The sequence below is a fragment of the Schistocerca americana genome, chromosome 7, assembly GCF_021461395.2.
Source record: "Schistocerca americana isolate TAMUIC-IGC-003095 chromosome 7, iqSchAmer2.1, whole genome shotgun sequence".
Lineage (NCBI taxonomy): Eukaryota > Metazoa > Arthropoda > Insecta > Orthoptera > Acrididae > Schistocerca > Schistocerca americana.
The window spans coordinates 172602296-172615708 of NC_060125.1; the positions used below are offsets into that span (position 1 = coordinate 172602296).

The 13413-nt window shown below is 38.4% G+C and overlaps 1 protein-coding gene across 3 annotated transcripts in view; it reads left to right on the forward strand.

The window, feature by feature from the left end:
* Window positions 1–13413, forward strand: part of LOC124622019 (hsp70-Hsp90 organizing protein 1-like) — a 44492-nt gene that overhangs the window by 15882 nt on the left and 15197 nt on the right. For all 3 annotated transcript variants that reach the window (XM_047147571.1, XM_047147572.1, XM_047147573.1), the window contains exons 4-5: window positions 944–1097; window positions 10897–10997. In XM_047147571.1, the coding sequence (XP_047003527.1) occupies window positions 944–1097; window positions 10897–10997 (255 nt within the window). The remainder of the gene's footprint in view (window positions 1–943; window positions 1098–10896; window positions 10998–13413) is intronic.

Sequence of the window (13413 nt, forward strand, 5' to 3'; positions counted from 1 at the left end):
ATTTTGTGAAAGTAATATGTGAACAGTTTATCATGGCATTTGCCCACGGCTATAAACAAATAACTCTGCCTGAGGGAGAGGAACGGTGCAGGGGAATAAGCCCCGTCTCTATCAAAGGACTGCCATGCTACATCCACATTCTGTGCTTCCACAAAAGCAGAACTGGCGTAACACTCATAGAGATCGCTGATACCTTTTCTTGTGATGAGAGTTGCATTCAAATCCCTTTATGCACCAAGATTAGTATCTTCATTCATTTCAAAATAAGGAAAAAAGCAAGTAATCCATGACACAAAGCAAATTGGAATACACAAAGCATTTTGTAGTGGCTGCAGTGCAATTGTTTGCTGCAGCTGGCAGTGGTAGTTTAGACCCGACCTCTACTGATACGTTATCCAACATAGTTCAAAACACTCCCCACTTAAAGTGCCACAATATAGTGTCCACATAATAAATACATCTCGTAGAAGGTTGATCTCTGCGTCTCCCGGTCAGTCATTGTCTGTCACTCCCCTGACGCGCAAGTTGAGTCATAAGCAACTAATATTTTTCCTGTCGTAATTGTTAACATTACACTTGAAAATGATTCTTACTAAAGATTGAACTTGCTATCTCACACTCAAGAGGTTCTTAGTTTGGCAAGCATTTTAATGTTCATGGGCCAGTTCATTAGTTGAACTGTAATATCTGTAGCAGAGAGTACGCATTTAAAGAAAAAGAAGCAGTACATATGTTTTGTAGAGACAGAATGGAAATTCCATAGATTTCTTCATTGCTGGTGGAAATATTATTACAGATGAGAAATGCTCTCTCTCTCTCTCTCTCTCTCTCTCTCTCTCTCTCTCTCTCTCTCTCTCTCTCGTGCGTGCGTGCATCCAACACAGAGTGACTGTGTTATGACACATGGAAAATTGTTGTTATAATATTGCATTTACTTCCGCAGGGTTACTTCCGTAAAGGTGAAATTGAACTTGCCACAGGACACTATACAGAAGCACTATTGTCTTATGGGTGTGCTTTAAGACTACAACCCCATGATAAAAGCATTTTGGATGCAATCAGTAAAACAACAGAAATGAGACAGAAAGAGAGGCAAGGTATGTATGATCAACATTTTGTTATTTGTTTAACATAGCTACTTTCCCAGGTGCTCCTCCCAATCCACTGCTCTACATCATTGTGCACTACACACACTCACTGGCTTCAGTACCCACATGTCACATTCTTATCCCTCATAACTGCTGCCTCAACCTCCTTCAGGTCTACCCTGTACACCTGCTGCCTCCCTCAAGGATATCGGCCTACTTTCCCCAACTTCTTATCCCAGTTCCCACCTCTTTTCTCACTCCACCCATTCTACTTGACACAACCCAGTCTACCTGCTGAACAGCAGTTCCAGCATTGTGGGATCAGCCAGCACGAAATAACAACACATGATGTGCATATGTACACATTCACCAGAACTTCCATTATCACATTTAGAGCCAAACCTAATTATAAAAAATCATGTCGCTTAACTGTGCCTTGCTTGAATATTGTACTAGCATTACAAGAGTTTTTTTAAAAATAGATTTGTGATTGAATGAGTGAGTGTGTACAAGGAAATCCTGTGTCAACAGCAGAAAACAAATGTAGGTGTGATGTTGAAAGTTAACAATATTAAAATTACAGGGAGACAAAGTGGCTGGACAGTACTTACCTTCAGGATGTGAAATTCTAAGTACTGTTGTTAGATGTATTTAAAAGTTGAAAAAAAAACTTGCACCTAACTTTTATAACTATAATAAGTTCCTTCATGTGGGAAGAAAATGGGCTGAGTGATACAGGATGGGAAGGAGGGCCAGGTCACTTAGAACGTAGGTTGAGAGAGACCTCCCTGTTGGGTTAAGGGTAAACAAAGATGAAGTGGGAGGTGTTAAATATTGGTCTGGGGATCTTAGGGCTACCATGTTAGTTTGTTACTATTCTTAAACAGAATTTTGTTTTTGTACATTCTTCTTTACTCTTTACTGTTTGCTGGTGTTTCTCCGGTCTTGGTCACTGGCAGCTCATTGATTACCTTCTCAGAAACAGTAGGTGTAGATTTTGCTGGGGTATACTTGGGATGTTTTCAGATATTATGAACAAGCTGTGGGTGTCAATCATTGAGGGAATAAGGTCTAGTAGTGGAAATTTTCCATGTGTGGAGACACTATTCATACCATGTAGCACAATGAACAGCCCTTACTAGTAACCAGCACACTGCAGCATGGCCTATTATCCATTTCATGATGATTGACTTGTGACCTTAAGCTTATATTTTGGTTACATTGCATGACGAACGTCAGTCTGTCGGATTATGCTGGAACCGTGGAAATGTCTACTTTTATTTCACGTAGGAGTATTATATTTTAGTTGAAAAGGAAGCGATGTACATGGTAATAGTTAAGAGAAAATGTCCTTTTTCAAGCATTTTTTAGTGTCAACTTCGAAGAGCTCCAAAATTACGTTAAGTTTCCTTCATAAAGTGTAAAGATACAACCGTCTCTACCTACAGGCTTTCTAATTAGTCATTTTGTCATAATAATGGCAGATGCAGGTTATTGTAATTAATCCAATGGCGATGTGTGGGCAAGACAAAAAGTATAAATGCTAAGTTTGTTGTTGCTTTTGAAAGCTGTTAAGTTTGTCTGCACATAAATCTACATACCAGGTGTACCAGTATGAAATGAGCGTTAAGATACAAATATGTCAATAGGGAACATTTGTTATGAATGAGCCTTAATATTTTTTTTTTTTTTTTTTTTGTTTGGTTGGTATGGCATCTGTCAAAGATATTTAGTATACATCCAGTCATGGAACAAACATAATATGTTTTCATCGTGTTAACAGTGTCGAATTTTGAACCAGAAAGTGATGATTTGCGGAAAGCATTAATTTTTTGTTTTCATTTGAAAAAAAAGTGGTGCAGAGTCGCATCGAATGCTTATCGAGGCATATGGTGATCATGCTCTATCAGAAGCAACAAGCAAAAGATGGTTTTAACGGTTTAGAAATAATGATTTTGATGTAAGAAATGAAGAACGTGGAAGACCACCAAAAATGTTCGAAGGCGCCGAATTGCAAGCAATATTGGATGAAGATGATACTTTGAGTCAGAAGCAAATGGCAGCAATGCTAAATGTTGCACAACAAACAATTTCTGACCGTTTGAAAGCTATGGGAAAGATCTAAAAGTGTGGAAAATGGGTGCCACATAAATTGAATTAAAGGCAGATGGAAAACCGAAAAACCATTTGTCAAATTTTGCTTCAAAGACATGATAGAAAATCTGAAATGCTGCTGGCGATGAAAAATGGATTTATTTTAAGAATCCTAAGTGGCAAAAATCATGGGTTAATCTGGGACAACCATCAACATCGACTGCAAAACCAGATCGATTCGGCAAGAAGACAATGCTCTGTGTTTGGTGTGATCAGAAAGGTGTGGTGTATCATGAGCTTCTAAAACCCAGTGAAACTGTGAATACTAATCACTACAGACAACAAATGATAAATTTCAACTATGCATTGATCGAAAAAGACCAGAATGGGCCAGAAGACATGGCAAAGTAATTTTTTTGCACAACAATGCACCTGCACACAAAGCAAAACTGGTTCAGGATACAATCAAAACACTTGTCTGGGAGCTGCTACCCCACCCGTTGTATTCACCAGACTTGGCCCCTTCCGACTACCATTTGTTTTCATCAATGGGACACGCATTGGCTGAGGAACACTTCGATTCCTACGAAGAAGTCGAAAATTGGGTGTCGGATTAGTTTGCTTCAAAAGACGAACATTTCTATTGGTGTGGTGCCCACAAATTGCCAGAAAGGTGGTCAAAATGTATAGAAAGCAATGGTCAGTACTTTGAATAAAATGTTTTTACTTTTCAATTCAAAATTAGTGTTTCGTTTTCACAACAGGGGGAAAAAACGCTCATTTCATACTGGTACACCTGGTAAAGCAGTACTACCACGTGTTTAATTTATTTGCATTTTCATCTTTATGCACCTTGTGCTCATGTACACAATGTTGCCGAACCTGTGAACAGCATTTTCAGTTCATTGTTGCAGTGTTTACATTGGATCATTCAATCACATAGGAAATAACTGTGCTGCGGTTCATTGTCGTGTACTCGTGAGATAGCCTTCATGATATAATAAATTCCCTTAATACTTGGGTGAAACAATGCATCGTTTAGAGTTATGAAAAGACTATGGTATTCCTGCAGGTGCTTGCTTGCGGCCGAAAAAGAGGGTGCAAGCAGTTGCTAATCACAGTGAGCAAGCTAACTTCTGAACATCTCTGTATTAATGAAAATACAGTGGAGCGAATCTCGAAAGTATATAGAGAAACTTCATGTTTTATATCATCAATAAGAGTTCTGCCAGGCAACAGCAATTTGCTTTGGATGAGTTCAAATAGGGAGTTTTAGGAAGAAAAATACATGACTTCTGTGTGGAAAAGAAGTTTCCAACAGTAGCAGCCATTCTGGATAAGTTGAAGACTGAACTTTATAATTTCCCTGGTGTGAGTGGAACAACTCTAGGGTTTTCTGTTTGTAAATTGGGCTTCAGATAAAGTTCAACAAAAAACACTGCTGATAGAAAACAAGAGAGTAGCAGGGAAAAGAGAATAGCTCTTGTGAGAAATAAGAAGTGTGAAACACTGGATGGACTACTTATTACAATGATGGGGGTTGATGTCAGGTCACAAGAATACATTTTGGGAAATGTATTGTGCCCAGTGGGCAGGGAAATTACACTTCCATGGCTACCTTTGGTGACCTGCAAAGTCATTCCCATTGAACTTAGTTGAGCTTTTGTCAAAAACATGGTAGTAAAGGAAAACAAGAGTTTTAAGATAAACGATACTAAACAGTTGTATCACTCGGCCTTCAAAAGTGTTCCCCAAAGTGTCCAGAGGAATTTAACGTAAGCTCAATTGTAGCATCTTGTGTTAGATATGATAGCAATTAAATGACTAATTGAAAAATAATGAAAAATCTGCCTGCAAATAGAGAAAGATTTCTTTGGACTGTGCAAAGGAAATTTTTCTCCTAATTATGGTCTGGTTTCTATGACTCCTCAAAGTTGACACTCATCAAAAAATGCTCGAAAAAGCATGGTTTCTAGCATTTGCTGCCACCTTTTCACCTAAAATCTAATATTCATATATCAAAGAAAAGTAGACATCGCCACAATTCCTACAGTGTGGGATGCTTCAGTGTTCTCCATGCAATGTAACTATGATATGAACTCAGCTGGAGGTAGATTGTTATGAAATGGATAATAAGGATGGAGTTTGAAGTGGGCTTCTCATGTCTTGAGGCATCATTCACATGTCACAGCACGGGCTGCCGCAGTTATTCCATTTCTTCTGACTGCATCTACGTGACACTGCGGGCATGTGATTGTTTTCTTCCAGTGTTTGTGCATCTCAGATAAGCTCTACATATGTGCTGAATACGGGTCATGTGTGAAATGTTTTAAAAAAGCCACGACAGTTGCCAGAAGTCTCTGCGTGTATGCCAAGGCTTTATTGTTACTAATGGTATGGTAAGCAAATCAACAACAAACTGTTCCCATCTAGGAAAACAAGATGCAGGGATTTGTGTTATATGATAGTAGTACCATTGAAGCCTGACATGGTCAGAGGGAAGAGATGGAGGTTTTAATGTGATATATTAAATAAATTTTTTAAAAGAAAAGCTTTTAAAGCTTAGACCACAATCTTCCTATCACAATTAAAGTTCGTTAACTAGTTTTCGTTGCTTTCTGCAACCGTCTTCAGACTGTTCAAAATATGAAAAAGCGATGAATAAGCATTGGAAAGGACTGGTAGCTGTCGTAATGCAACAACAGGCTTTCATAAATACCAAAACAGTAACAGCACACCGTTGAAAATGCCACAGAAAGGAAGTGAGGTTGTAGATAGTAATTTCATAGGTTGACATTGGTATAGGAAATTGTCCAGTTGTAGGAGTAGAGGCTGAATCAAAAGCTCATTACTTGCAGTAGTACAATAGGTATTATTGTGGGAGCAGTAGATGCAATGGTTCCAAAAACTGTCAGGTGTTGTGACTTACATAACAATGATCCTGTGTGGCATACAAAGTAGTCATCTTTATATAAAAAATGTACAAATTGAAGAATACTAAGAGAACTTTCCACGCCACCAGTGTGACAAAACATTTCAAAATGAGGATGAATAACAGTGTGTTGGCCACTAGAATGTGCTGTACTATGTGGTATGAATAAAATCACATTTAGAATTGAAAACAAATTTTTGTGTACATACTTTCATTAGAATATTTGTTGCTGGCCCTTGTGTGGAAGTTTACCAGCACTTTCTATAATTGTTCAAAGGCATACTGTATACAACCACTTTCATACAAGTTACTAAGACACCTTTCTTCTCATTTAGAGGAATAGAGTAATGATAAAAAGTTCTGTTCATCATGTTTTTAATGTCTTCATACTGAGTAATAATATACAAACTGTAGACAGATATACAGGGTGCCCCAATCAAACCTCCCTGATTTCAAGGACCCAGGAGAGAGAAACCACAGTAGATAAGACAGTGAAAAATGCTCCACATTGTAGAACATCTCAAAGAATTTATATTCTCGTGTCAGAAGAGCCAAGTATCGTAGCCAGAGTGCAGCATGCTCACATGAAGTGAAAATGGCGACTCCACAGCAGAGTGCGCAAGCAGTAGTGTGGTTTGCCGATACAAAATCGCTGGTTACTGTGCAAAGAAGTTGTATGAATTTGATCCACCTGATGTGAAAGCAAGTAAGGAATGGTACAGGACGTTTCTGGCAACAGGAAATGTTCTGAAACAATCTAGCAGTGCACGTTACGGAGTTTTCAAAGAGACTGTGGAGGACATCAAACGTTTGTCAGAAGCCTATGGAAGTCAATTAGTCAAGCATCTAGGAACTTCATATACCTCGATCAACATTGCATCGTATAGTTCACCTGTGTCTTCGTATGTGTGCTTACAAAGTGTAAATTCTGCAACATCTGATGCCGAACGACAAACCACGCTGATAAAAATTTGCTGTGGATATGCTGCAGTGTATTGATATGGATGCCGACTTCCTGGAAAGATGTTTATTCTCAGATGAGGCAACCTTTCATGTATCAGGAAGGGTTAATTGGCATAATGTTCGGATTTGGGGTTTGCAGAATCTGCACATTGTCATTGAGCACATTTGTGATAGCCCGGAACTGAACGTCTGGTGCGGGCTAATGCATGACAGGATTGTGGGATGTTCTTTCTTTGAGGGACAAATAGTGAATGGGTCAGTGTGTCTGGACATGTTAGAGCAGTTTATGTACCCTCAGATACAAGACTTGCAACCCAACATCATTTTTCAACAAGATGGAGCTGTGCCGCATTGGTCAAAAGCTTTTCACAAGTTCCTGGATAGCAAATTTCCCAATTACTGGATCGGATGCGGAGGACCTACTGCCTGGCCACCACATTCACCTGACATTACACCACTTGATTTCTTCATGTGGGGATTCGTGATGAACTGCATGTATGTGACAAAAGTGAACGATATTCCTATCTTGGTACATCGTATCACTATTGCGATTGCAACAATAACAGAGGAAATGTTACCAAGAACTAGGCAGAAAATTGAATATAGACTCGATGTTCTTCGTGCTACAAATGGTTCACATGTACAGGTGTATTGATGATAAATAAATAAATTCTTTGAGATGTTCTTCAATGTGGTGCATTGTTCACTGTATTATCTACTGTGGTTTATTTCCTGGATCTTTGAAATTGGGGAGGTTTGAGTGGGTCACACTTTATTTTGATATATGCTCACAATTCTTTCACTAACTATTGTTGGAATGATTTAGTAATATCTTGCTACTATAGTTCTGGGAAACTGTGGCCCTCTTACAGATGCAACATAGTCATGAAGTTGAAATAGGTACTGTAATGAAACAAACAAAATGTTTTGAGTATTTGATTGATGGAATATGATCATCAGGTTGTCCTGTGAAATGAGAATGGTTAAAAGAGCACCTGGCTGAAAGTAGGGTAAAATTTTTTAAAATTTGGAAGCTGCAAACCTAGAGGGAAAGGGATGCCATGCTGAAATAAGCAAACATAAGGGGAAATGACAGAGACATGAGAAAATTTAGACTTTGAAGACCTAAACATTATTTATCAGGGAGAAGGCGAAATAAACTGTTGGTAAAACCAAAGAGGCAGCCTGAGAAGAGTTTCTGGAGTTGTAAGCAGTTTTGAGGGATGTGGCTCAGTTTTTCCATAGGTAATCAGACTACAAACCCTTAAGTCTGTTTCAGTCCTTGCTCATCCCCGAGGTTTTTTGTAGCTTATCATTTTTTCACTGTCTGGTAATGGTTTGTTAATGCAAAAAATGCCAAACTATACTGTGGTTCAGAGCCCATGTTAATTCCAGTCCCCTTGTAACTGGTCGGGTAACTCAGATAAAAGATCAGAGGAAAGCAACAGCAGGCCATCTCCAGATGGACCCTACCTAGTAAAGTACTGTGATTTTGAAACCAGTTTATGGGTTGGCCCATTTTTGGGTCTTACAAAGCACTCATATTGGAAGAGGTTGTTAATGGAATGAGCAGAAAGCAATCGCATGCATTTCAAATTATTTTTGAAAATGGAATGGTGGTAGGGACACTTGAAGGGCAGTGTTACAATGCACACTGATAAGGCAGAACCACTGTTCATTGTGGGAATAACTGCTGCATGCTGGTGTTGTGGGCATATGACACAGAGTACACAGAGGGAGAGAAGAGATGAATGGGGTTCCCTTCTAGCAATTATAGGGTGGCAAATGGAGAAATTCAAAGATTCCAACAACTTTTAATAAAGGGTAGATTGTGGCCAAGAACCTGGGAATGAGCATCAGGGAAATGGTGAAGCTGTTTGCATGCTACTGTCGTGAACATCTATGTAAAGTGGTTGCAGGACAGAAAAACTATGAGCAGGTGACAAAGTGTGGATGTCTGTGCCTCATTACACAGCATGCATGTCAGAGACTTGCCCATCCTATGAAGCAGGATAGGTGAAGATCTGTGGCAGGTCTGATGGCAGAGTACAATTGTGGTGAAGGTACAAGTGTTTCGGAGAATAGTCATCAGTACAAATTGTTGAACATGGAGCTCCACAGCAGATGACTCCGTAGTGTTTCCAAGACAACATCAATTCTGATGGAAGTGGACATGGAATCATAAAGATCGGACCATGGATCAGTGAAAATGTGTTGCTTAGTTGGATGAATCAGCTTGTTTGTTACACCAGGCTGATAGTTGTGTCCAGATACTCCATCCAAGTGAATGGCTGCTCGAAACTGGTAGTATTATGGTATGGGGGACATTCACCTGGTCTTACATGGATTCCATTGTAGTAATCAATGGCACCATGACACTGATGAGCCAGAACATTATGACCACCTGGTTAATAGCTTGTCTGTCTTTGGAAATGAAGTACATCACTGACTCTGCATATCAGGGATCCAACAGTTTTTTGGTAGATTTGTGGAGGTATGTGGCATTGTGTGTCTATGCACAGGTCATGTAATTCCTGTAAATAATGCACTGCCGATTTTTGTACACGCTTTTGGCGTCCAATAGTGACCCGGATGGATCCCATAAGATTTACATTGGCCGGATTTATTCACCGAGACATCAACATGAGTTCACTATAATGCTCCTCAAACCACCGTAGCATGGTTCTGGCTCAGACACATGGAAAATTGTACTGCTGGAAGATAATGTCTTCGGGGAACATATCAAATGTGAAGGAATGCAGATGGTTTGCAGCTGTCAGCATTCCATTACTACCACAGGTCCATGCAAGTGCAGGAGAATGTCTCCTTTAGCATAATACGGCTACATTGACCTAGTGCAACAAAAATGTGATTCATCCATAGAGCCTACACTTTTCCACTGATAGACAGTCGAATCACAATGGCCCCGTGCCCGCTGTAACTGTAATTGATGATGTCACTGGGTCAACATGTGAACACATAGGGGATGCCACTATCACCATCTATCCTACTTTACAGAGCAAAGAAGCCTTTGAACCCCACATTCTGTGGAGAGTTGTGGTCATCCAACCATTCAGCATCTAGTGATAGTTTCACTGTCTTTCTGCCTCTTTTTGTTGATGCTCACAGTAGTAGCACATGAACATTTTATCATCTTCACCGTTTTTGAGATACTTGTCTACAGACTCTGCCTAATAATAATCTCCCCTTTATCAAAGTTGCTTAGCTCAACAGACTCCACCATTTGCAGCCCATATCTTCACTGAGGTAATCCCCCCTACCCCTCTGTGTCTGCTCTGCTTACAAATTTTGTTACTGCACCACATCCGTACATCACTATCACGTGGCATCTGAGGTCACACTGGGCAGTGATCATAATGTTTTGGCTCATCAGTGTATTTCATACTTTCTGGATAACGAGATCTACAGATGACTGAAGTAATAAATATGCATAAAAATACAAAACTTTATGGACAAATTTGAATGACTAATTGCCAACTGTGTGTAACTTAATATGAGTATTTCGCCACTTTCAATGAAAGGACAACTGAAAATATCCTTTGAAGTGTCTGGCCACCAATATTAAATTCAGTACTGGTCTTAGTATTTTACAGGAATAAAACGGGGATTTCAATGAGATTGTTACATTATTTCGGCATGCCAATTTATCTGATGAAGTTGAAATAATAGTGTTGGGAAGTATTTAATTGAAGGTTTGAACTTGAAACTTCAAAATCCTTTATTATGAAATGTGAACTTGTTCTTATATTTTATTTTCACTGTAAACTGTCTAAACAAGTATTTGCATTTCTTTTTTAGCTGACTTTCAGATACCTTGGCTGGGAGCTGGAATTGGTATCATTATTGGTGTCGGATTGGTCATCGCAGATTATTTACTAACTGATAAACCCTCAATTAAAGTAAGTTCATTGTGCATATAAGTTGAGGGACTGAGAATTAAAATGTTGTAAGACTGGATGGAGAAGTTAACACAGTTGAATATTCTTTGTTACTGATATATGGAGGGGTCAGAATTAACATGAACAAAGTCTATTAAATTCAATTTTGGGAGAAAGGACTGAAAAGGTAAACCCCTTGAATTACTTAATCACAGGATTTAACCATTATCAAGGTTTAAGTATGTTTCATAAATGTTTAAAATGGACCATTATGCTAGATTACATCCACAAACTCATTGAAGTTACTGCTTCTCAGGATAAAATATAACAATGTACGGCACTTGGTTCAGTTTCCCTGTGAAATTGTTTGACATAAGATTTATTAGCAACATTAGTTTTATATCACAAATTATGCTAACCTGTTTCTTGTTATATTTACATACACTCCTTTTACACCACCAGTTCTTAGAGAAGTTATGCTAAGGAAACATAACAGTATTATTACACTTGCACAACTGCATGCTAAAGTATTTGTTAAGGTTCTAGTTATAGACAGTGTCATCATTCTCACTTTTCAAAGTTATTTTACTGGAGCATATGTTTAACTGTACTGCAAGCCTTTTGAAGTATGTGTGATGTAGTGGTGTCACTTAGGGCATGACTGATTTCATACAATTTTTCTTCACATTGCTCATTGGTCATTTTTTGCAGATTTTCTCTTTTACATATTAATCTGTTGAGTGGGAGTGCAAAGTTTGTTGAATGTGTTTGTATTCAATCATTAAAGGTGAGCCTTTTCCAAATCTTAGCCACTGTATATTCATCTAATTGACAGGCTGTCCATGTGTGTCCACTTCCATGTTATCGAGTTTTTCAAAGTTTCAGTGATTGGAAATTTATTTCATTGTTTTTAAACAAATATAAATTTAAGCTTGTTCCTGTTTGGGAATTTTATTTTTTTGGTACAATCCTCTTGCAAGTACATATACTTGTCCTTATTTATTAGTGTTTCAGTTATGCATAGTCAGTATTATTAGGCAAGAATGAAGTCCTCTAGGAATGTCAAATCTATAGTTTCTATTTCTGGTCAAAATCTGGAACTGTTTTTGTCATTTTGACATTTAGATTTTGTCAGAGGAAGAATCCAAAAACAGAACTACATGCTTGACATTTTGCAAATTCTGTCGTAAATGCTTGCTGATGCAAGACACTGTTAACGTTTCTTCAGAAACTTCAGTAGTTTAATCAGACTATTACAACCCAAGTATTTATTTAAAAAAATTAAACAAAAAAGGTATACCTTGAATCTGTAATTGTAAAACGAAACTATTATGAACTTAGTTCACAGTAACTCTGAAAACAATTGACTCTACTTCTGAGGAAAGAGTTATGGACTTTATTTAATATTACTATGAAAAGTACTTTTCTTTACAGTACAGTGGGAGGTTCTATTGACAAATACCATAAAACTGAACTCTCCGTGTGATAGTGTGACAGTATATGATGCCCCAAAAAGAATAGTGAATTGCTAACTAATGATGTTACAGTTTTGAAGTCTACCAAAGTGCAACAGTAAGTGTATAACTGTCAGTTTCTGTTTGTGATCTATGCTAGAAGGGGTGAATAAAAATTTAGTTAAAGTGTTCTCATTTCATCTTCCTGAGATGTGTGTGATGCGTACAACACACTGTTCATCAGGAGAATGTGCAGTGGTGATACGTGAAGGTGATAGAATAGTGTTTAAGGAAGGGAGGAAGATTAGTGTTTAACATCCCTTTGACACTGAGTTCATTAGATTTGGAACACCAGTCAGAATGATTCAAGGATGGGGAAGGAAATTGGCCATGCCATTTAAAAGTAACCATTCCAGCATTTGCCTATAGTGATTTGAGGAAATCATAGAAAACTTAGATTAGGATGATTCGGCACAGATTTGAACCTTTATTCTCCCGTGTGCAAGTCCGCTTCGCCACCACGCATAGTCAGAAAAAGAAGTGTAATGGTGTCATACCGGAAGAATGAAGGGTGAGGCAGTGGGGTCGTCACAACCCATTTACCCCTTTAAGGTTTTTGAACCACGTCATTATGCTTAATAACAACATTATTATTATTAAATAATAATAGTTTTTAAGAGCTTATGAATCTTTCTATTGGTCAGTAATTATACAAACATCAAAAAATTTTTGCATCACCTCGGTTCGGAGAGTTCCGGAACCTGTACAGAAAATTGGGAGGAGATCAACATAAACATCATTTCTGCCCTTTTTATTGGTAATTAAAACCACACATGGCATGTTGTACCACCGTCCAGCGAGACCTTCAGAGGTGGTGGTCCAGATAGTTGTACACACAGATACCTCTAATACCGCACAGCACGTCCTCTTGCATTGATGCATGCTTGTATTTGTTGTGACATACTATCCACAAGTTCATCAAG